Raw genomic sequence first — 25,124 nt, 5'->3', positions numbered from 1 at the left:
CATTGGAGCCAGATTGTAGGATAGAGGTGGGGTGTGTATGTGTGTGTGTGTGGGTATACACAGCCCTGCCATACTAGGTGCAGCCACCGATGCCTGTGATCTGACGATGGGCCCCTCTGACCCAACTCGGGGAAAAAAATGGGACATGACACTCATGACTTTGTAAAAAAAAGGTTACACCAAAGTTGCAGGACATAGAAACAGAATATAAGCTGTTTATTTGGGTTTTCAATTGTTTTCTTATTTATTGCAATACTCAGCTGGCGATTATCAGCACCTTAGCGTCTCTATGTCGCATCAATAGATCCTGGGCCTGCTTTGCCTTGTGCTTTGTTTGGCCAAGTCCAATGCCTCGTCCCAGTCCAAGTGCTAACAGACATCACAGGCCAACATCCCCAAGTTATTCACTGCTGATCCTTTCCTGCGGAAAGCATTCCTGGGCACATCCAGTAGTTTTTGTGCAGTTTGCCAGCCTTCACCATTAGCACAAGTAGCAGCAGAACAAAGACCAGCCCAGCAGGTGGGTCTAGCAGGATCTCTACCCAAAGATACCGGGGTTGCGAAGTCGCAAGGTCTGCAGAAGGGTTTTGAAGAGTTCCGGGCTCCAGGCAGACACCTGATTCGGGACTGAACCCACTTCAGGGCACAGTTTCTCAGCACTGCTGCTTGATGGGCTGAGGGACACAAAAAGAGATTAGGTTAACACCACAGACTTCTTGGATACATTTAGCATGGAATACTGAAGTGACCAACGTACCACACAGCACCAGATGGGAGATGGACAGCCGCCTCCACCAACATCACAGACCTTATGAAACACATGTAAGGCATTCGTACTTCATCCAGTCTTGGTTTATCCTCCGCATTCCGGTACATCGTTTTAATTTTTCCCATTGTAAACGATAACCAACAATTATTAAAATGCAACAAACAAACATCACTGGATAAGCTACTCACACTCAACAAACAACCTGAACTCTATGTACAGCAGTTCTGCTGATATGGAATATTTATTAGAGGATCCATTATAGGACTGTCCTGGGGGCCGTGGCTAGAATATGTTCCTTAGGCTGGGATCTCGAGTATTCGCGGATCTGAATATCTGCCAGATGGATACCCCAGATTTAGGGTGAACCAGCTATCCTAAGTCTACAGATCTGCAATGCACTGTCATTACATTGTTTTAAGTATATAGCGCTGTAAAACAGCCAATCCTCTATCGTAAACATGTGCAGCACTTTAGTTCTGCTACCCATGTATCTGGACCATGAATAGCCTTGTGGTACCAACTAACCTGCATAGTCGCTGTGCACATTGGTAATGGGAATAAGAAGGTAAAAAAACTACTTGTGCGTAATCCTCCTTCTCCATCATTGGATTTTACAATGAATATCAAAACTGGGTATCTCTGCCCACTTCGCTGGGTGCAAGTCTACCTAACAACATTTTGCAAGTGTATGAACAGATCTCCAGTTAAGTGGCTTAGAAAACTTCACTCATGGGCACATTTCAAAGGAGGGCTGTAGCAATCTCTTTTAAAGCGGATTCTAGGATTCCCTCACAGTGGCCAAATGGCTTTTTTTGCAACATCCTGAAATCCATGAACAAATCCAACGGGCTACAGATTGTTTTGAGTTTGGCAATTGTAAATAAATATTTTTCTTGTTATCTAATATTTTAGTTTTGCATAAGTAATGCTGGAGACCCCTCCACATGTAGAGTGTGGTGTGCCTTCTAAGCTGGCAAGGACGGATTTAGAAAGAACAATGAAAGCAATTTTTGGAAGGGACGATGGGTGTCAGGTCTGGCATATCCAGATTGCGGCGTAAGACCCAACAGCACCACCAGCAGGACTGGCTGCACAGAGTGGCATATTTCAATTGGAAGGTGCAAATATAGCCTGTTGCCGAAGGTTGTAACACAACACACTGCATGCTTTTGCCACGCAGGCCTTTACCACACAGTTTTTACAACGCATACAATTACCACGCATCTGCCTTTGCCAAGCAGGTAGATTTAACTGAGGAAAGTAAATTAAATATATATATATTTTCACTCCTCCCCTCAAAAAAATGTAAAGTAACGTTATACTTAGGTGGCTATGTAAGTGACAACATTAATGTGTTGAACTAGAAAAAAGAACTGAAATTCACCAGTTATTGTTAGCGGTGCTAACTATAACTTGCGCACCTGTCATGCACTGCTTATGACCTCACAAACTACATAATTTGTGACGTGTTCTATGACATCATTTATAACATCACTGATGGCATCTCAAATGACATAATTGGTGGGATCACAGATGACTGGGCACTCTGGAACCTTTAACGTCTCGGGAGGGGGCCCACTTGCCCGCACCTTATATTGAATAAGGCCCCGGGGTGGGATCCCAGGGACCAATTATTGCTTGGGGAGGGGGCAGCGTCCCCAGCTTCCCTTAAATAAACAATGCAGCCCCTGGGGTGGACTCACTGGTGCCTTTAATTGAAAATTAGGGCCCTGGCTGCCATTTTGGTTTTCTTACTTCAGTTCTGCGGGATCGCAACCAAAACAGAAACTGCAGATTCTGGTAACATTTTGGTCTGGGGGCTTAGTAGGTCAGGGTATCCCTACCCAGATAGATAGATAGATATAGATATATATATTTATTTTTTACTAATTGAGGACAGAGGACTAAGTCCCACAGTCCTCTAATGGCTGCTAGCAACATTGTTCTGATGTTGCTGGCAGCCAATCAGAAAGCTTGCTCTGCGGTAGTCTGACTCCTGTGGGTGCGCATTGGCTAAAGGGAAATAAATCTACCTGGGCTAATCAGAATGCTCTATAAACTGGTGCTCCCGAAGAGTTTCACGAGCCTTTAGCTGACCCAACCTTGGCTATCGGTCGACTGTTATCGGTCTAGTAGGCGAGACATCAAAATAGTGTCTCTATGTATGTATGTATGTAAAAAAAGTAACATTAGCATGGTCAGGAACTGTTCATCTTAGTTGCTTATAACATCGACACACTGCATACAATTTTACAGCAGTGGTATCATATAAATGATAACCTGGAACACCACTCAAGTTACAATGTACCACTTCAAAACACAAGGTTATCTGGCACTTGAACAATCCCATCAACAGCAATCCCTGCCCTCCATGGTGCTGATCTGCTTCTGATTTCTACATTGACCTATGAAGCTTGCCCCACTTCTGTGCCCTGGCTTTGCAGCATGCGCGTCAGCCTGGCTACCTTACTGTCTTCTCTTCTGCTTCTGTATTCTTAAGTAAGTAACCTGCAGGATTGCTATCCACTTGAGCCCCTCTACCACTAAACACACCTCTCGGGTGCTTGAAATTCTCTTTGGCCCTGTACAGTATGGAGCATCTCTCTGATACTACAAGAATGGATGTTTCCCACCAGTTTGCAAGAGCTTAGCTGATAAATGCCCACATGAGATGCACCTCATGTTTCACCAGCCCCTGTAGTGCCTCATTACTAGTATGAGCATGCAAACCAATAACTGCTGAAAAGCCAACACTAGCAGACATGGTCCATCTGCAGAAGAACATCTGATCTCGGTATTAATGTGTAGTCAAACCTCTTAGACCTGTCCGCCACATTGTTATAGCATTTTTGCTGCTTTAGAATAACATGTCTCCATGGGCCAGTCTGTAGCTAGTAACGCGCTTGCCTGCTTTGTGCCGGCAATATTAAAAAATGTGTCAATTATAACACAAGTGTTGTTTGTGCTTGTCGCTAAGTCAGAAGAACACTTTCCTAGGTCTCAGGATGATGTTTTCCAGGGTTCCTACCTTTGGATTTGCATTCCAAGACTAAAGTCCTTACATCCCTCTGCTGCACGACTCAAGCAACACCTCGCTGGAGAGGCCCAAGTAGGAGGTGTTGATGTGTTCACTTTCAGAGAGGATGTGGCCTAGCAGATCAGACTGGGCAGTCACTTATTGGGTGAGGTCAGACTCATTTGCATATGGTTGGTTGTAGTAACACAGACAAGCTAAACAGTGTGGAATGGAATGCACCTTGAGTAACTGCCAGTAGTTCAGATTAATTGAACTATTTCCATCTCTTCATTCTTTGCGGCAACCTTCATGAATAGCATAGAGAGCACGAAAGTAAACAAAACAGCTATAACAAGCGAGTCAACGCACAAGAAGATTTAGGACAGAGAAAAGCACTGGAAGTATAGACAGGGCAAAGTGCAGAAAAGAGATACAGATACCACAGAAAAGCGCTTACTTCTGCTTGCTGAGAAAGCCGGACTGGTTGATCTATTGCCCTCCTGATGTCGGGGATATGATTGTTTGGTTACAAAAATGAGTGTTTGGCCAAAGCTTGACAGTAGGGAGCCGAAAAATAAAAGAAATGGTTTGGCAAAACACTAAATCCAGGTTACCAAGCCAAATAAATAAATAAATCCGGGTCACATAGGCACATAAAGATATTCCTTCAGTGACTCACTTAATCACGACTGGATCGTTGAAGGTAAGGAGGACCTCTGTAGCAAACTGCGGCAGGCGGAAGAGGCCCATGTAAATATTCACTGTGTTTCTGGCCTGGAAGCAGATCACAAACAAAATTAATAGACTGTGCTCTCTTTAGAGAGGATTCAACATAATCTGCCATTCGACGTACATCAACTCCCTTGGCTCACGCCTGGTCTTAAACAGAGTAAGAGGTTGGTGCATCTGTGCGCCATCTTTTTTCTTCAAGTACTGTGGTGGCCGCTGAAGGAACTGCAGTTTGGAGTTACCGCGTAGTCTGTGTTCTAAGTCCCTCTAGCGAAGTACACAGATGGAGCATGAATTCCAATTGTTATCCTTCCAGCTGCTACCACAACACTTGTCAGCACTGGTCCTTAATAAAAATCAATTACTTAACCAGCAAACTCAAGGCCTTCCCCTTTTCATTCCCCTCCCACCCATATCTATCAACCCATCTTGAATGACCTTGTTCAGAAGAAAAACCCTGCTAAACTTATGAAGGCATGTCCCACAGCAAGCCAGCTGGCTGCCTTCCAAAAACAGGCCTTTGTGCTTGCTGATGGTTTTAATTTTCAGGGCCATCAACAGCTTCTCCCCACATCTATCTCCCTGAAACCGTAACACAATGTGTACAACTTGCAATCTGTCACCCTGAACGTTCCAGGGGACACTTAAAATAACCGGTCTACCAACCCCAATGCTACAACGTCATCAACACCGCGCCCTAGTCATCCCACCCAGATACAAATAGCTGCAAAACTGCTGGCTCAGTCAAGTGAAGTATTCCCAAGATAGAGAGAAATGTCTACCTCTTCGTTAAACTTTGACACCATCTGCCTTCCAATTAGGAACCAGGCACTGGAGCATTCAGCGAGCATCAACTGGTCTCCGGAAATGAGGTCAACATTCAGCACTTCCGACCTCTCCTGGCCGCCAGCATCATTGGCCGAGGCAATGTCTTCAAAATGGTACCTGGAAACAGATGGCATGTGACGTCACTTGCACGCTGTTGCTACAGCACACACCCATTTTTGAGCTCCAAACCTTTCCAGTTATCTGGCAACAAAGTATTCGCATTATGGCCAATAGAACAGATGAGCAGCGCGCCAAGTCAGTGAGTGCCCAGAGTGTCAGATCCGTTGATTACATAGAATAAGGAGCAAAGGGTAGTGAAAAGAGGAGGGGCCAAGCAGAAGACGAAGGAAAGCAACACTGGGGTGAGGGGGGGAAGCAGACGGGTGAGAACCATAAACAGTGTGGAGAGGCAGGATGTTAATCAGGAAGAGAAGCACACAAGAGAGGGAGAGAGGGGGGGAGAGGGAGCTAGCAACACGAGGAAGGCAGCAGCAAGGGGGAGGGGGAGGTATTTACCAGTTGAGAGTGCCCAAGAGGGAAGAGATGGAAAACTCATGCACTCTAATGGGAGGGGCTTAACAAAAAGAAAGAAGTAGCTTCCTAAAAGTGAGCATTTGTAAGATAGGAGTCAGCCAATCAGAGATATGGTGAAGAGGCTTCCAGAAGGCGGACAAACACAAGATGGACAAGGAAAGCCATTGAATAAGAAGAAAGCAAATGCGAGTGAGAGTGAAGCCAACCCATGGTGAGCAATGGACGGGCTCTAAACCTCAGTACGCCCATATAGGGGTTCTGATGCCAGACTGCTGGCAGGCTCGCCCTAAAGAGCCCTACATAAGGCCAGGGATTTCCGAATTGAGACTTATGAATAATATAATTTATATGTTCTCTTGGCTAAAGAAAGTCTGCATATTAATTATGTTTGATACAATACCCAATACAAACAGGCTTGATTATAGGGCAATCGGAGAATGTTTGTTAGATCTGCATCTGCGCCATCACATGAAATGTTTCTGCAAAATAGCCTAATAAGAGTAGAGTAGAGCAAAGTAAGAGTGCAGTGCAGCCTAGTAAGAGTAGAGTATAGCAAAGTAAGAGTACAGTGCAGCCTAGTAAGAGTAGAGTATAGCAGAGTAAGAGTACAGTGCAGCCTAGTAAGAATAGAGTATAGCAAAGTAAGAGTACAGTGCAGCCTAGTAAGAGTAGAGTATAGCAGAGTAAGAGTACAGTGCAGCCTAGTAAGAATAGAGTATAGCAAAGTAAGAGTGCAGTGCAGCCTAATAAGAGTAGAGTATAGCAGAGTAAGAGTACAGTGCAGCCTAGTAAGAGTAGAGTATAGCAAAGTAAGAGTACAGTGCAGCCTAGTAAGAATAGAGTATAGCAAAGTAAGAGTACAGTGCAGCCTAGTAAATGTAGACTATAGCCAAGTAAGAGTACAGTGCAGCCTAGTAAGAATAGAGTATAGCAAAGTAAGAGTACAGTGCAGCCTAGTAAGAGTAGAGTATAGCAAAGTAAGAGTACAGGGCAGCCTAGTAAGAATAGAGTATAGCAAAGTAAGAGTACAATGCACCCTAGTAAGAATAGAGTATAGCAAAGTAAGAGTACAGTGCAGCCTAGTAAGAATAGAGTATAGCAAAGTAAGAGTACAGTGCAGCCTAGTAAGAATAGAGTATAGCAAAGTAAGAGTACAATGCAGCCTAGTAAGAATAGAGTATAGCAAAGTAAGAGTACAGTGCAGCCTAGTAAGAGTAGAGTATAGCAAAGTAAGAGTACAGTGCAGCCTAGTAAGAGTAGAGTATAGCAGAGTAAGAGTACAGTGCAGCCTAGTAAGAATAGAGTATAGCAAAGTAAGAGTACAGTGCAGCCTAGTAAGAATAGAGTATAGCAAAGTAAGAGTACAATGCAGCCTAGTAAGAATAGAGTATAGCAAAGTAAGAGTACAGTGCAGCCTAGTAAGAATAGAGTATAGCAAAGTAAGAGTACAATGCAGCCTAGTAAGAATAGAGTATAGCAAAGTAAGAGTGCAGTGCGGCCTAGTAAGAATAGAGTATAGCAAAGAGTACAATGCAGCCTAGTAAGAATAGAGTATAGCAAAGTAAGAGTACAATGCAGCCTAGTAAGAATAGAGTATAGCAAAGTAAGAGTACAGTGCAGCCTAGTAAGAGTAGAGTATAGCAGAGTAAGAGTACAGTGCAGCCTAGTAAGAATAGAGTATAGCAAAGTAAGAGTACAGTGCAGCCTAGTAAGAATAGAGTATAGCAAAGAGTACAATGCAGCCTAGTAAGAATAGAGTATAGCAAAGTAAGAGTACAGTGCAGCCTAGTAAGAATAGAGTATAGCAAAGTAAGAGTACAGTGCAGCCTAGTAAGAGTAGAGTATAGCAGAGTAAGAGTACAGTGCAGCCTAGTAAGAATAGAGTATAGCAAAGTAAGAGTACAGTGCAGCCTAGTAAGAATAGAGTATAGCAAAGTAAGAGTACAATGCAGCCTAGTAAGAATAGAGTATAGCAAGGTAAGAGTACAATGCAGCCTAGTAAGAATAGAGTATAGCAAAGTAAGAGTACAATGCAGCCTAGTAAGAATAGAGTATAGCAGAGTAAGAGTACAGTGCAGCCTAGTAAGAATAGAGTATAGCAAAGTAAGAGTGCAGTGCAGCCTAGTAAGAATAGAGTATAGCAAAGTAAGAGTGCAGTGCAGCCTAGTAAGAATAGAGTATAGCAAAGAGTACAATGCAGCCTAGTAAGAATAGAGTATAGCAAAGTAAGAGTACAATGCAGCCTAGTAAGAATAGAGTATAGCAAAGTAAGAGTACAGTGCAGCCTAGTAAGAGTAGAGTATAGCAGAGTAAGAGTACAGTGCAGCCTAGTAAGAGTAGAGTATAGCAAAGTAAGAGTACAGTGCAGCCTAGTAAGAATAGAGTATAGCAAAGTAAGAGTACAGTGCAGCCTAGTAAATGTAGACTATAGCCAAGTAAGAGTACAGTGCAGCCTAGTAAGAATAGAGTATAGCAAAGTAAGAGTACAGTGCAGCCTAGTAAGAGTAGAGTATAGCAAAGTAAGAGTACAGGGCAGCCTAGTAAGAATAGAGTATAGCAAAGTAAGAGTACAATGCACCCTAGTAAGAATAGAGTATAGCAAAGTAAGAGTACAGTGCAGCCTAGTAAGAATAGAGTATAGCAAAGTAAGAGTACAGTGCAGCCTAGTAAGAATAGAGTATAGCAAAGTAAGAGTACAATGCAGCCTAGTAAGAATAGAGTATAGCAAAGTAAGAGTACAGTGCAGCCTAGTAAGAATAGAGTATAGCAAAGTAAGAGTACAATGCAGCCTAGTAAGAATAGAGTATAGCAAAGTAAGAGTGCAGTGCGGCCTAGTAAGAATAGAGTATAGCAAAGAGTACAATGCAGCCTAGTAAGAATAGAGTATAGCAAAGTAAGAGTACAATGCAGCCTAGTAAGAATAGAGTATAGCAAAGTAAGAGTACAGTGCAGCCTAGTAAGAGTAGAGTATAGCAGAGTAAGAGTACAGTGCAGCCTAGTAAGAATAGAGTATAGCAAAGTAAGAGTACAGTGCAGCCTAGTAAGAATAGAGTATAGCAAAGAGTACAATGCAGCCTAGTAAGAATAGAGTATAGCAAAGTAAGAGTACAGTGCAGCCTAGTAAGAATAGAGTATAGCAAAGTAAGAGTACAGTGCAGCCTAGTAAGAGTAGAGTATAGCAGAGTAAGAGTACAGTGCAGCCTAGTAAGAATAGAGTATAGCAAAGTAAGAGTACAGTGCAGCCTAGTAAGAGTAGAGTATAGCAAAGTAAGAGTACAATGCAGCCTAGTAAGAATAGAGTATAGCAAAGTAAGAGTACAATGCAGCCTAGTAAGAATAGAGTATAGCAAAGTAAGAGTACAATGCAGCCTAGTAAGAATAGAGTATAGCAGAGTAAGAGTACAGTGCAGCCTAGTAAGAATAGAGTATAGCAAAGTAAGAGTGCAGTGCAGCCTAGTAAGAATAGAGTATAGCAAAGTAAGAGTGCAGTGCAGCCTAGTAAGAATAGAGTATAGCAAAGAGTACAATGCAGCCTAGTAAGAATAGAGTATAGCAAAGTAAGAGTACAATGCAGCCTAGTAAGAATAGAGTATAGCAAAGTAAGAGTACAGTGCAGCCTAGTAAGAGTAGAGTATAGCAGAGTAAGAGTACAGTGCAGCCTAGTAAGAATAGAGTATAGCAAAGTAAGAGTACAGTGCAGCCTAGTAAGAATAGAGTATAGCAAAGAGTACAATGCAGCCTAGTAAGAATAGAGTATAGCAAAGTAAGAGTACAGTGCAGCCTAGTAAGAATAGAGTATAGCAAAGTAAGAGTACAGTGCAGCCTAGTAAGAGTAGAGTATATCAGAGTAAGAGTACAGTGCAGCCTAGTAAGAATAGAGTATAGCAAAGTAAGAGTACAGTGCAGCCTAGTAAGAATAGAGTATAGCAAAGTAAGAGTACAATGCAGCCTAGTAAGAATAGAGTATAGCAAAGTAAGAGTACAGTGCAGCCTAGTAAGAGTAGAGTATAGCAAAGTAAGAGTACAGTGCAGCCTAGTAAGAGTAGAGTATAGCAGAGTAAGAGTACAGTGCAGCCTAGTAAGAATAGAGTATAGCAAAGTAAGAGTACAGTGCAGCCTAGTAAGAATAGAGTATAGCAAAGTAAGAGTACAATGCAGCCTAGTAAGAATAGAGTATAGCAAAGTAAGAGTACAGTGCAGCCTAGTAAGAATAGAGTATAGCAAAGTAAGAGTACAATGCAGCCTAGTAAGAATAGAGTATAGCAAAGTAAGAGTGCAGTGCGGCCTAGTAAGAATAGAGTATAGCAAAGAGTACAATGCAGCCTAGTAAGAATAGAGTATAGCAAAGTAAGAGTACAATGCAGCCTAGTAAGAATAGAGTATAGCAAAGTAAGAGTACAGTGCAGCCTAGTAAGAGTAGAGTATAGCAGAGTAAGAGTACAGTGCAGCCTAGTAAGAATAGAGTATAGCAAAGTAAGAGTACAGTGCAGCCTAGTAAGAATAGAGTATAGCAAAGAGTACAATGCAGCCTAGTAAGAATAGAGTATAGCAAAGTAAGAGTACAGTGCAGCCTAGTAAGAATAGAGTATAGCAAAGTAAGAGTACAGTGCAGCCTAGTAAGAGTAGAGTATAGCAGAGTAAGAGTACAGTGCAGCCTAGTAAGAATAGAGTATAGCAAAGTAAGAGTACAGTGCAGCCTAGTAAGAATAGAGTATAGCAAAGTAAGAGTACAATGCAGCCTAGTAAGAATAGAGTATAGCAAGGTAAGAGTACAATGCAGCCTAGTAAGAATAGAGTATAGCAAAGTAAGAGTACAATGCAGCCTAGTAAGAATAGAGTATAGCAGAGTAAGAGTACAGTGCAGCCTAGTAAGAATAGAGTATAGCAAAGTAAGAGTGCAGTGCAGCCTAGTAAGAATAGAGTATAGCAAAGAGTACAATGCAGCCTAGTAAGAATAGAGTATAGCAAAGTAAGAGTACAATGCAGCCTAGTAAGAATAGAGTATAGCAAAGTAAGAGTACAGTGCAGCCTAGTAAGAGTAGAGTATAGCAGAGTAAGAGTACAGTGCAGCCTAGTAAGAGTAGAGTATAGCAAAGTAAGAGTACAGTGCAGCCTAGTAAGAATAGAGTATAGCAAAGTAAGAGTACAGTGCAGCCTAGTAAATGTAGACTATAGCCAAGTAAGAGTACAGTGCAGCCTAGTAAGAATAGAGTATAGCAAAGTAAGAGTACAGTGCAGCCTAGTAAGAGTAGAGTATAGCAAAGTAAGAGTACAGGGCAGCCTAGTAAGAATAGAGTATAGCAAAGTAAGAGTACAATGCACCCTAGTAAGAATAGAGTATAGCAAAGTAAGAGTACAGTGCAGCCTAGTAAGAATAGAGTATAGCAAAGTAAGAGTACAGTGCAGCCTAGTAAGAATAGAGTATAGCAAAGTAAGAGTACAATGCAGCCTAGTAAGAATAGAGTATAGCAAAGTAAGAGTACAGTGCAGCCTAGTAAGAATAGAGTATAGCAAAGTAAGAGTACAATGCAGCCTAGTAAGAATAGAGTATAGCAAAGTAAGAGTGCAGTGCGGCCTAGTAAGAATAGAGTATAGCAAAGAGTACAATGCAGCCTAGTAAGAATAGAGTATAGCAAAGTAAGAGTACAATGCAGCCTAGTAAGAATAGAGTATAGCAAAGTAAGAGTACAGTGCAGCCTAGTAAGAGTAGAGTATAGCAGAGTAAGAGTACAGTGCAGCCTAGTAAGAATAGAGTATAGCAAAGTAAGAGTACAGTGCAGCCTAGTAAGAATAGAGTATAGCAAAGAGTACAATGCAGCCTAGTAAGAATAGAGTATAGCAAAGTAAGAGTACAGTGCAGCCTAGTAAGAATAGAGTATAGCAAAGTAAGAGTACAGTGCAGCCTAGTAAGAGTAGAGTATAGCAGAGTAAGAGTACAGTGCAGCCTAGTAAGAATAGAGTATAGCAAAGTAAGAGTACAGTGCAGCCTAGTAAGAGTAGAGTATAGCAAAGTAAGAGTACAATGCAGCCTAGTAAGAATAGAGTATAGCAAAGTAAGAGTACAATGCAGCCTAGTAAGAATAGAGTATAGCAAAGTAAGAGTACAATGCAGCCTAGTAAGAATAGAGTATAGCAGAGTAAGAGTACAGTGCAGCCTAGTAAGAATAGAGTATAGCAAAGTAAGAGTGCAGTGCAGCCTAGTAAGAATAGAGTATAGCAAAGTAAGAGTGCAGTGCAGCCTAGTAAGAATAGAGTATAGCAAAGAGTACAATGCAGCCTAGTAAGAATAGAGTATAGCAAAGTAAGAGTACAATGCAGCCTAGTAAGAATAGAGTATAGCAAAGTAAGAGTACAGTGCAGCCTAGTAAGAGTAGAGTATAGCAGAGTAAGAGTACAGTGCAGCCTAGTAAGAATAGAGTATAGCAAAGTAAGAGTACAGTGCAGCCTAGTAAGAATAGAGTATAGCAAAGAGTACAATGCAGCCTAGTAAGAATAGAGTATAGCAAAGTAAGAGTACAGTGCAGCCTAGTAAGAATAGAGTATAGCAAAGTAAGAGTACAGTGCAGCCTAGTAAGAGTAGAGTATATCAGAGTAAGAGTACAGTGCAGCCTAGTAAGAATAGAGTATAGCAAAGTAAGAGTACAGTGCAGCCTAGTAAGAATAGAGTATAGCAAAGTAAGAGTACAATGCAGCCTAGTAAGAATAGAGTATAGCAAAGTAAGAGTACAATGCAGCCTAGTAAGAATAGAGTATAGCAAAGTAAGAGTACAATGCAGCCTAGTAAGAATAGAGTATAGCAGAGTAAGAGTACAGTGCAGCCTAGTAAGAATAGAGTATAGCAAAGTAAGAGTGCAGTGCAGCCTAGTAAGAATAGAGTATAGCAAAGTAAGAGTGCAGTGCAGCCTAGTAAGAATAGAGTATAGCAAAGAGTACAATGCAGCCTAGTAAGAATAGAGTATAGCAAAGTAAGAGTACAATGCAGCCTAGTAAGAATAGAGTATAGCAAAGTAAGAGTACAGTGCAGCCTAGTAAGAGTAGAGTATAGCAGAGTAAGAGTACAGTGCAGCCTAGTAAGAGTAGAGTATAGCAAAGTAAGAGTACAGTGCAGCCTAGTAAGAATAGAGTATAGCAAAGTAAGAGTACAGTGCAGCCTAGTAAATGTAGACTATAGCCAAGTAAGAGTACAGTGCAGCCTAGTAAGAATAGAGTATAGCAAAGTAAGAGTACAGTGCAGCCTAGTAAGAGTAGAGTATAGCAAAGTAAGAGTACAGGGCAGCCTAGTAAGAATAGAGTATAGCAAAGTAAGAGTACAATGCACCCTAGTAAGAATAGAGTATAGCAAAGTAAGAGTACAGTGCAGCCTAGTAAGAATAGAGTATAGCAAAGTAAGAGTACAGTGCAGCCTAGTAAGAATAGAGTATAGCAAAGTAAGAGTACAATGCAGCCTAGTAAGAATAGAGTATAGCAAAGTAAGAGTACAGTGCAGCCTAGTAAGAATAGAGTATAGCAAAGTAAGAGTACAATGCAGCCTAGTAAGAATAGAGTATAGCAAAGTAAGAGTGCAGTGCGGCCTAGTAAGAATAGAGTATAGCAAAGAGTACAATGCAGCCTAGTAAGAATAGAGTATAGCAAAGTAAGAGTACAATGCAGCCTAGTAAGAATAGAGTATAGCAAAGTAAGAGTACAGTGCAGCCTAGTAAGAGTAGAGTATAGCAGAGTAAGAGTACAGTGCAGCCTAGTAAGAATAGAGTATAGCAAAGTAAGAGTACAGTGCAGCCTAGTAAGAATAGAGTATAGCAAAGAGTACAATGCAGCCTAGTAAGAATAGAGTATAGCAAAGTAAGAGTACAGTGCAGCCTAGTAAGAATAGAGTATAGCAAAGTAAGAGTACAGTGCAGCCTAGTAAGAGTAGAGTATAGCAGAGTAAGAGTACAGTGCAGCCTAGTAAGAATAGAGTATAGCAAAGTAAGAGTACAGTGCAGCCTAGTAAGAGTAGAGTATAGCAAAGTAAGAGTACAATGCAGCCTAGTAAGAATAGAGTATAGCAAAGTAAGAGTACAATGCAGCCTAGTAAGAATAGAGTATAGCAAAGTAAGAGTACAATGCAGCCTAGTAAGAATAGAGTATAGCAGAGTAAGAGTACAGTGCAGCCTAGTAAGAATAGAGTATAGCAAAGTAAGAGTGCAGTGCAGCCTAGTAAGAATAGAGTATAGCAAAGTAAGAGTGCAGTGCAGCCTAGTAAGAATAGAGTATAGCAAAGAGTACAATGCAGCCTAGTAAGAATAGAGTATAGCAAAGTAAGAGTACAATGCAGCCTAGTAAGAATAGAGTATAGCAAAGTAAGAGTACAGTGCAGCCTAGTAAGAGTAGAGTATAGCAGAGTAAGAGTACAGTGCAGCCTAGTAAGAATAGAGTATAGCAAAGTAAGAGTACAGTGCAGCCTAGTAAGAATAGAGTATAGCAAAGAGTACAATGCAGCCTAGTAAGAATAGAGTATAGCAAAGTAAGAGTACAGTGCAGCCTAGTAAGAATAGAGTATAGCAAAGTAAGAGTACAGTGCAGCCTAGTAAGAGTAGAGTATAGCAGAGTAAGAGTACAGTGCAGCCTAGTAAGAATAGAGTATAGCAAAGTAAGAGTACAGTGCAGCCTAGTAAGAATAGAGTATAGCAAAGTAAGAGTACAATGCAGCCTAGTAAGAATAGAGTATAGCAAAGTAAGAGTACAATGCAGCCTAGTAAGAATAGAGTATAGCAAAGTAAGAGTACAATGCAGCCTAGTAAGAATAGAGTATAGCAGAGTAAGAGTACAGTGCAGCCTAGTAAGAATAGAGTATAGCAAAGTAAGAGTGCAGTGCAGCCTAGTAAGAATAGAGTATAGCAAAGTAAGAGTGCAGTGCAGCCTAGTAAGAATAGAGTATAGCAAAGAGTACAATGCAGCCTAGTAAGAATAGAGTATAGCAAAGTAAGAGTACAATGCAGCCTAGTAAGAATAGAGTATAGCAAAGTAAGAGTACAGTGCAGCCTAGTAAGAGTAGAGTATAGCAGAGTAAGAGTACAGTGCAGCCTAGTAAGAGTAGAGTATAGCAAAGTAAGAGTACAGTGCAGCCTAGTAAGAATAGAGTATAGCAAAGTAAGAGTACAGTGCAGCCTAGTAAATGTAGACTATAGCCAAGTAAGAGTACAGTGCAGCCTAGTAAGAATAGAGTATAGCAAAGTAAGAGTACAGTGCAGCCTAGTAAGAGTAGAGTATAGCAAAGTAAGAGTACAGGGCAGCCTAGTAAGAATAGAGTATAGCAAAGTAAGAGTACAATGCACCCTAGTAAGAATAGAGTATAGCAAAGTAAGAGTACAGTGCAGCCTAGTAAGAATAGAGTATAGCAAAGTAAGAGTACAGTGCAGCCTAGTAAGAATAGAGTATAGCAAAGTAAGAGTACAATGCAGCCTAGTAAGAATAGAGTATAGCAAAGTAAGAGTACAGTGCAGCCTAGTAAGAATAGAGTATAGCAAAGTAAGAGTACAATGCAGCCTAGTAAGAATAGAGTATAGCAAAGTAAGAGTGCAGTGCGGCCTAGTAAGAATAGAGTATAGCAAAGAGTACAATGCAGCCTAGTAAGAATAGAGTATAGCAAAGTAAGAGTACAATGCAGCCTAGTAAGAATAGAGTATAGCAAAGTAAGAGTACAGTGCAGCCTAGTAAGAGTAGAGTATAGCAGAGTAAGAGTACAGTGCAGCCTAGTAAGAATAGAGTATAGCAAAGTAAGAGTACAGTGCAGCCTAGTAAGAATAGAGTATAGCAAAGAGTACAATGCAGCCTAGTAAGAATAGAGTATAGCAAAGTAAGAGTACAGTGCAGCCTAGTAAGAATAGAGTATAGCAAAGTAAGAGTACAGTGCAGCCTAGTAAGAGTAGAGTATAGCAGAGTAAGAGTACAGTGCAGCCTAGTAAGAATAGAGTATAGCAAAGTAAGAGTACAGTGCAGCCTAGTAAGAGTAGAGTATAGCAAAGTAAGAGTACAATGCAGCCTAGTAAGAATAGAGTATAGCAAAGTAAGAGTACAATGCAGCCTAGTAAGAATAGAGTATAGCAAAGTAAGAGTACAATGCAGCCTAGTAAGAATAGAGTATAGCAGAGTAAGAGTACAGTGCAGCCTAGTAAGAATAGAGTATAGCAAAGTAAGAGTGCAGTGCAGCCTAGTAAGAATAGAGTATAGCAAAGTAAGAGTGCAGTGCAGCCTAGTAAGAATAGAGTATAGCAAAGAGTACAATGCAGCCTAGTAAGAATAGAGTATAGCAAAGTAAGAGTACAATGCAGCCTAGTAAGAATAGAGTATAGCAAAGTAAGAGTACAGTGCAGCCTAGTAAGAGTAGAGTATAGCAGAGTAAGAGTACAGTGCAGCCTAGTAAGAATAGAGTATAGCAAAGTAAGAGTACAGTGCAGCCTAGTAAGAATAGAGTATAGCAAAGTAAGAGTACAATGCAGCCTAGTAAGAGTAGAGTATAGCAAAGAGTACAATGCAGCCTAGTAAGAATAGAGTATAGCAAAGTAAGAGTGCAGTGCAGCCTAGTAAGAATAGAGTATAGCAAAGTAAGAGTGCAGTGCAGCCTAGTAAGAATAGAGTATAGCAAAGTAAGAGTGCAGTGCTGCCTAGTAAGAATAGAGTATAGCAAAGAGTACAATGCAGCCTAGTAAGAATAGAGTATAGCAAAGTAAGAGTACAGTGCAGCCTAGTAAGAGTAGAGTATAGCAAAGTAAGAGTACAGTGCAGCCTAGTAAGAATAGAGTATAGCAAAGAGTACAATGCAGCCTAGTAAGAATAGAGTATAGCAAAGTAAGAGTGCAGTGCAGCCTAGTAAGAATAGAGTATAGCAAAGTAAGAGTACAGTGCAGCCTAGTAGGAGTAGAGTATAGCAGAGTAAGAGTACAGTGCAGCCTAGTAAGAATAGAGTATAGCAAAGTAAGAGTGCAGTGCAGCCTAGTAAGAATAGAGTATAGCAAAGTAAGAGTGCAGTGCAGCCTAGTAAGAATAGAGTATAGCAAAGTAAGAGTGCAGTGCTGCCTAGTAAGAATAGAGTATAGCAAAGAGTACAATGCAGCCTAGTAAGAATAGAGTATAGCAAAGTAAGAGTACAGTGCAGCCTAGTAAGAATAGAGTATAGCAGAGTAAGAGTACAATGCAGCCTAGTAAGAATAGAGTATAGCAAAGTAAGAGTGCAGTGCAGCCTAGTAAGAATAGAGTATAGCAAAGTAAGAGTGCAGTGCGGCCTAGTAAGAATAGAGTATAGCAAAGAGTACAATGCAGCCTAGTAAGAATAGAGCATAGCAAAGTAAGAGTACAATGCAGCCTAGTAAGAATAGAGTATAGCAAAGTAAGAGTACAGTGCAGCCTAGTAAGAGTAGAGTATAGCAGAGTAAGAGTACAGTGCAGCCTAGTAAGAATAGAGTATAGCAAAGTAAGAGTACAGTGCAGCCTAGTAAGAATAGAGTATAGCAAAGAGTACAATGCAGCCTAGTAAGAATAGAGTATAGCAAAGTAAGAGTACAATGCAGCCTAGTAAGAATAGAGTATAGCAAAGTAAGAGTACAGTGCAGCCTAGTAAGAGTAGAGTATAGCAGAGTAAGAGTACAGTGCAGCCTAGTAAGAATAGAGTATAGCAAAGTAAGAGTGCAGTGCAGCCTAGTAAGAATAGAGTATAGCAAAGAGTACAATGCAGCCTAGTAAGAATAGAGTATAGCAAAGAGTACAATGCAGCCTAGTAAGAATAGAGTATAGCAAAGTAAGAGTACAATGCAGCCTAGTAAGAATAGAGTATAGCAAAGTAAGAGTACAGTGCAGCCTAGTAAGAGTAGAGTATAGCAGAGTAAGAGTACAGTGCAGCCTAGTAAGAATAGAGTATAGCAAAGTAAGAGTGCAGTGCAGCCTAGTAAGAATAGAGTATAGCAAAGAGTACAATGCAGCCTAGTAAGAATAGAGTATAGCAAAGTAAGAGTACAGTGCAGCCTAGTAAGAATAGAGTATAGCAAAGTAAGAGTACAGTGCAGCCTAGTAAGAATAGAGTATAGCAAAGTAAGAGTACAATGCAGCCTAGTAAGAATAGAGTATATCAAAGTAAGAGTACAGTGCAGCCTAGTAAGAATAGAGTATAGCAAAGTAAGAGTACAATGCAGCCTAGTAAGAATAGAGTATAGCAAAGTAAGAGTACAGTGCAGCCTAGTGAGTGTAGACAATAGCCCAGTAAGTGTAGATTATAGCCTAGTAAGAGTAGAGTACAGACTAGTAAGTGTAGAGGATAGCCTAGTAAGAGCAGAGTAAAGTTAACTAAGTGTAGATTATAGCCTAGTAAGAGCATAGTACAGCCTAGTAAAGTAGAGTAAAGCCTAGTAAGAGTAGAGTAAAACCTAGTCAGAGTAGAGTACAGACTAGTAAGTGTAGAGGATAGCCTAGTAAGAGCAGAGTAAAGTTAACTAAGTGTAGATTATAGCCTAGTAAGAGCATAGTACAGCCTAATAAAGTAGAGTAAAGCCTAGTAAGAGTAGAGTAAAACCTAGTAAGAGTAGAGTAAAACCTAGTCAGAGTAGAGTAAACTCTAGTAAGAGTACAGCCTAGTAACATTAGAGCCTAGTAAGAGTAGACCAGAGCCTAGTATGCATCTCTCCTTTTGTTACGATCGGAAAGGGGGAGGGCAGTCGCAGCTTAATTGGACGTGTCCTCGGCTATGAAAATAAATGTGGGTTAACTTGCTTTGCGTTTACAAACTATTGGTCTTACACAGAGAGACCCCACCAGGGGATATTGATGTAGACAATGGTGTTCTGGATACCGTTGGTGGATCGATACATTGCAAGTTGGAATAGAATTTGTAGGTTACCCTAAGGAATATATATGATTCATGGGCTTTTACACATTATGAATATACATAATTTTAGGTGATCATGTTTCCATACTTAGGAGTTGACCTATATTAACATGAGCCCCTTTGGTAGCATCTGGGAGATACTATTCCCTAACATCTTGTTTGAACAGAACAAGACGAATATACCTATTTGATGAATATGATCCATGATTATGAGGGTCACCAGGTCATAACAATTTTTTTGATGTACCTACAGAGTTTCGGATACTGAATCCATAAGAACTCTGTAATGGGAGTATAAAGAATATGAACAAATTGGAGGTGTGTTTGTGTAAACTTTTGTTATGTACAGGTCCTCGGATTTCCAATAGGATTACCAAATAAGTATTGTACCATTCGAATGGTGATATCCTAAAATAGAGGAAATGTGTGTTTTCAGGGTGTATAATAAGTGTTTAAGACTATATTCACTTCTTATTGTTATGCTGTCCCTTTATGGTACTCAGGGATAAAACATGTAATGATTTGTTTAATTATTCACTTACTTATTGCCATGTTCTGGTGGTTTATTACGCACTACTGGATGCTATGTCATAGTGCATTCTATCTAGGCCACTCCCTTCCATTTTAATGGACACAACATACAATGACATTTATAGTTTTGTTTAACCCTTTCCATGCGGCCGCGATTCCCCTGGTGTCCTGTAAACAACACGAACAGGGGCGGGCGTGACGAACACCAGCCGTCATCAGCACACGAGCACCGTAGTGCCTGACGGCTGGGGTTCATCATCAGCATGGAAGGGGTTAATGCTTGTTTGTCAGGTTCTGTTGCTTTATCTTTATTTTCATTATATATGTATGTATGATTTGCTATAATCACCAAGTGATTGTCATGTTTTGATGTCCTATTATACACTAAAATATGTTATCTCATAGTGCCCTTCTGTCCAAGCCTGTGTGGTCTTTTTGTGTTTTTTGGTCTTTCATACAATGTGGTATAATGTGTTTTTAATATGTCTATATATGAATCTGTATTTATGTTTTTTCATGTATTGTCTCCAGCCCTGATGAAGTTAAAAAATTTCTCTTTGGACGAAACACATTGACTGGACGTTGCTAAGAATGGAAAATGATTTTATGAATCACAGGAAAAATAAAAACTATTTGGAATAAAATTGGAAAGTTGTGGACTATAATATCTTCAGGTGCACCATTCCACTTGTATATTTATTCAATTTCTGCTAAGCAGTGGTACCAAATGTCAGCAGGTACAGGAAAAGAACTGCATGGGGCGTAAAACTGGTTGGAACTTTGTGCGAAATGCAGGTTTCTTTAGTCCGCCGTTATTGCTTTATGGTTGTATAGCTTAGAATGTGTAGAGCATAGCCTAGGAAGAGTAGGGTACAGCCTAGTAAGAGTAGAGTACAGTTCTAGTAAGTGAAAAGTATAGCCTAGCAACAGTAAAGTATAGTCCTAGTAAGTATAGAGTATAACCTAGCAACAGTAGAGTATAGTCCTAGTAAGTGTAAAGTATAGCCGAGTAAGAGAAGAGTAAAGCCTAGTAAGAGTAGCGTAAATCTTAGCAAGAGCAGAGCACAGCCTAGTAAATGTAGAGTATAGCCTAGTAAGAGTAGACTAGAGCCAATAAAGAGTAGAGTATAGCCTAGTAAGAGTAGACTAGAGCCAATAAAGAGTAGAGTATAGCCTAGTAAGAGTAGAGTACAGCACAGCCTAGTAAAAGAAGAGTGCAGCCTAGTAAGAGTAGAATAGAGACAATAAAGAGTAGAGTATAGCCTAGTAAAAGAGTGGAGCACAGCCTAGTAAAAGAATAGTGCAGCCTAGTAAGAGTAAAGTACAGCATAGTAAATGTAAAGTATATTCCTAGTAAGAGTAGAGTATAGCCTAGCAAGAGTAGAGTATAGCCCTAGTAAGTGCAGAGTATAGCGTAGTAAGGGTGGAGTAAAGCCTAGTAAAGTGAATCTTAGTAAGAGTAGAGCACAGCCTGGTAAATTTAGAGTATAGCCTAGTAAGAGTAGAGTATAGCCAAGTAAGAGTAAAGCAAAGCTTATTAAGAGTAGAGCACAATCTAGTAAATGTAGAGTATAGCCTAGTAGGAGTAGTGAAGAGCCAAGTAAGTGTAAACTCTAGTCCTAGTAAGAGTGGCGTATAGCCTAGCAAGAGTAGAGTATAGCCCTAGTAAGTGTAGAGTATAGCCTAGTAAGACTGGAGTAAAGCCTAGTAATGTGAATCTTAGTAAGAGTACAGCACACCTGGTAAATTTAGAGTATAGCCTAGTAAGAGTAGAGTATAGTCTAGTAACAGTAGAGTAAAGCCTAGTAAGAGTAAAGAACAAACTATTAGGAGTAGAGTAAAGCCTGGGAAGAGTGTGGTAGCACTGCAAATACAAATTGGCTATTTATTATATTGCTTACACCTCCAAAAATATACTTCTGCTCTTTAGCAGAAATTGGACTTTGAAGATCATTTCCCCAAATAAAGTAAATTTTGGTCAGCATTACCAAAGCATTATTCCATTAGGCCATTTAATTGTCAGAAACTGTGGCTGTGCAAAAAACGAACATAAGAGGGAACTCTACAGCCAAAAACATGAAAGACCTCCTTGAGGTCAATGTAATTGAAACATTGCTCATCACAGAGACCATATAATGCTTTATGTTCTTGAAAACAGAGTTCTATTGTGGCCAAGCTACTAAATGGACCCCGTATGCCGGATCAGCGAGAATCCTTGTTAGGGAGGGAAAGATTCTGCTGTAATGGAGATTCACAAAAGAGGTTTGGGATCCCAAATTATTAAATGCATCCTTCCAGACAGCTATCAGTGCTTAACACATTTTTTATTTAACCTCTTGGAAAAAGTTGGATAACTAAAATATAAATTAATTGGTATGTTGAGGTTTTCTACTAGCCATAGGAGCCACAAGAATGGAGTTTACTGGCGTTCAGAGCATAAACTCTTAGCTCCTTTTACATTTTCTCACACCCGGGCTCGGACACTCAGATCATACACTTTGGAATAAGGCTGGGTTGGCCAAGCTTTTTTGTGCAGACTATAGAAGATTCAAAACAACAGCCAGCACAATATTACAAGCTTTCTTTTTGAAACCACAAACATGATTTAAAACGTCTCTGGAGTAATCGTATGCACATATCCTGTTCCTTCATGCTACCCCCAAAGTCTGAAAACATTGACTCAGTCTGGTGGAAATTCAAACCGTACAGTTTAGGTTCAGGTCGTTGCTGTCCGCTTAAGTGAGGCTCTCTTAAGTTCCAGCTTAGTTATCTCTGTAATCAAAATAACAAATTTATTCCTAAAAACTCCATCTAGTCCTAGATTTTTCCCCCCAAAGATAAACTAGAGATTGATTTGCAAATTCCTCTTTTGAGCCATGTTAAAACTAATGATTACATTCAGTGGTTTAAAATGCATCGGTATGGCAGGTCAATTTAACAAAATATCCTATTCCATGAATTTCCCTTGTTTACACATTCAAGCGTGTAAAAATTATGTCCTTTTCCGTTAGTCCATGTTACATGACGAGCTCAGCTCGTCATGCAGTACAGTGCTCCTGTGCTCATGGCGAGCTGAGCTCGTCATGAACAATGGAAATTATGGATCTGCAGCACTGGAGGAAAATCTCTCTAGCAGCAATGGTGTTAAGAGTCTAGTAGCCGAGATCTGTACATCCGGTTGGGCGAACACATCTTCCAGCGTATCTTCTGTTGCAAGCACCATCCCTCTGAATCTAGATTAGTTTTCAGTGCCTGAAATGGAACTCATTCCATTTTTTCTAGCATTCTTATGCCCACATTTCATTCGTAACTCCAAGCCTCTCATTATTTGTTAGACTCTATGATATTAACCAGGGTGAAAACACATATATACATATATGTGCTCATGCAAAAAATCCGTGGAGTGATTGCGGATTTATTTATTTATTTATTAAGCAACTTGTATCGCGCAGACTAAACCCGAAGGTATCAAGGCGCCTTTCAAAGTCAATAAACAGAAAATACAGAATACCACTACGGGTATGCAAGTGTGAAAAGATGAGTTTTAAGCGCGGATCTAAAAGTTTGCAAAGAGGGGCTAGATCTTACTTCCAGAGGGAGGGCATTCCACCACTTGGGTGCCAGAAAGGAAAAGGCCTTACCTCCCCATCTTGCTTTTCTGACACGGGGTACAGAGAGGAGGAGTTTGTGACTGGAGCGAAGATTCCTACTAGGGTTATGCCGAGAAAGAATGGATCCCATGCTTGTAGGGCTGGGTTTAGCAAGAGCTTTATACACCAGGCACATGGATTTGAAAAGGATCCGGTATTCAACGGGGAGCCAGTGCAGTTGTTTTCGGGCTTCAGTGGCAGAGGCACGTTTTGGTAGGTCAAGAGCAAATCTCGCTGCCGCGTTCTGGACCACCTGCAAGCGCTGTAGGTGACTGTAGGATTCATTTTCTGCACACCCTTATTATTTCTCCGTCCTGGTAAAAGTTTTACTCTTGCCTTTGTCAGAAGTTAATTTCAAAACTTTTTCAGTGCTGGAAGAGATTGTCGAGTAGTCTGTGAATACCCTCAAACATTTTAGTTTGGGTGTGCGCAGACTCAAAGGAAATTCCAGCCAGGAAGTGAAGTAGTGTGGCTCACTGGTTAGAGGCGGCAGACCCGAGAGCAGAGGACGGCCCGGGACCAGGGTTCGATTCCCGGTGCGGCAGGTTTCTGGACCAGGGTCAGCGGACTCGATAATTCTCTCGCCTCGGTGCCCACTCTGATCAGCGATCACACTCGGCAACTCTGGGCATTAGCTTGCCTCATCTTCACTAACGGCCCCACCAGACCGCCGGGGATGCCTGGTCTCACCCTGGAGATACCCATTAAGGGACCATCTCTCAGGGAAGCCAGGAAGGGTTTCGCAGCGGTCGAAGCGCCTTGGGACCCTACGGGTAAGTAGTGCGCTATATAAATGCCAATACATTTACATTTACAGGAACTACTGCTTCATGTGAACACAGAATTTTACTGGGGGCAAGGTTTACAGTTACAGTCCACTTCTTTAAACTCTTATGAATTCCTGAAAGTCGTAAATCCGCACTAATGCAGTGATATGTACCTTCAGGTGCATTTTCGTGACTTTCTTTAAGAATTGGGACGCTAATTTATTCTCATGTTGCTCACCACATTGGTTTACTCACCTGGAACTCTTAGAAACGTGTTGCCACACGTTGGACGCTTATGGAGAAGAACGCGGATTAAAAAAGCCATCGGATGGAACACAGCCTGGAACAATAGAGGGTTGGACAACCATTGGCAGAGAGGAAATAAAAATAAAAGGTCAAAAGGAAGAAAAAGTTTTCAAGGTTCCTTATATTTTTTTGAGCAGGACTAATCTGCTAGCAATGGACGCAAGCGAACTACAGATGTTATGGTCCTCATGAGATATTGAAGTTACTTGTGTGGAGCAAGCAACGTGGGACACACCAAGATAGAAGTTCTCCCGGTATAATTTGAAGACAATTTGAGAAGCAACTAAAATTGTGGTTGCGACAGTGTGAAATCTCCTAAGCGATACGTGAAAAGGCTGAAGTTATAACTGAGTATAAAAGCCCCAGGTCATAGAGAACACTTATTGATTTATCTGGCAGGTCCTGATGAAGGTGGTCTCCATTGCTGTTTTTTTCCACCGAAACGCGTTGGCCAGTCCTTATAAAATCCCACCAAGTGGTTCCATACTGGACAACGTAAAGAAAAATAATAGAATGTGTTATGAATATGAATAGATGAAGTTGTGAATGTGAGAGAGTGTTGTGTTTGGGTTGTTCTCTACCTGGCGAAAAGGTCATCCATATATTGCTACAGGATTTATTAATTTTGTTATTGTGATTTAAGATAAAAATAATGCAATTTGAAATTAAAAACATTTTTTTTAACTTGTAATAATGATGGGGAAAAAAAGAAGTAATTGAATGAAAAAATAATTTAAATAAAAAAATGAGAAAGTAAAAAAAATTGTGTTATTGCAATATGTTTATGCCCACATAACCAGAGGTTGTACCCTGAAATAATAGTTGAAAGGTTACGAGGGAGCTCTTTTTCTATTGTACTCACCTGGCAGCATTGGCATCTGCCACCCCCTCCTGATACTCCAGTAATTCCACAATGATGCTCTGGTCCGTGTGGCGGTGGGCAAAGACCTCCTGGTTGTCAGGTATCTCGCGAAGTTCACTTAGGATAGAGAGAACAATAGAACAACATTAATTTAACACATCTAAATAGGTGCGTAAATCTTTTCTGAAGAGTTTACACACCGCTGCCCGAGAGCATGTCAACAGCACACTTATGACAGAGGTCTTTCGCCTAAGGCTCAAGATGTGTGCTCCCTATCCC

The 25,124-nt window shown here is 40.7% G+C and overlaps 1 protein-coding gene across 3 annotated transcripts in view; it reads right to left on the bottom strand.

Moving 5' to 3' along the window:
* Window positions 1-201: 201 nt before the first annotated feature.
* The window catches only part of RANGRF (RAN guanine nucleotide release factor), a 36,008-nt gene continuing 11,085 nt past the window's right edge, over window positions 202-25,124 (bottom strand). For all 3 annotated transcript variants that reach the window (XM_086946050.1, XM_086946051.1, XM_086946049.1), the window contains exons 3-6: window positions 24,846-24,962; window positions 5,297-5,459; window positions 4,465-4,559; window positions 202-674 (exon numbers count right to left, since the gene is read on the bottom strand). In XM_086946050.1, the coding sequence (XP_086802176.1) occupies window positions 539-674; window positions 4,465-4,559; window positions 5,297-5,459; window positions 24,846-24,962 (511 nt within the window). In that variant the 3' untranslated portion in view covers window positions 202-538. The remainder of the gene's footprint in view (window positions 675-4,464; window positions 4,560-5,296; window positions 5,460-24,845; window positions 24,963-25,124) is intronic.

This window comes from Lissotriton vulgaris, chromosome 12 (assembly GCF_964263255.1).
Source record: "Lissotriton vulgaris chromosome 12, aLisVul1.2, whole genome shotgun sequence".
In the NCBI taxonomy this organism is placed as follows: Eukaryota; Metazoa; Chordata; class Amphibia; order Caudata; family Salamandridae; genus Lissotriton; species Lissotriton vulgaris.
Note: the sequence above shows the minus strand (reverse complement) of the source record. Positions and strands in the feature narration are given on the sequence as shown.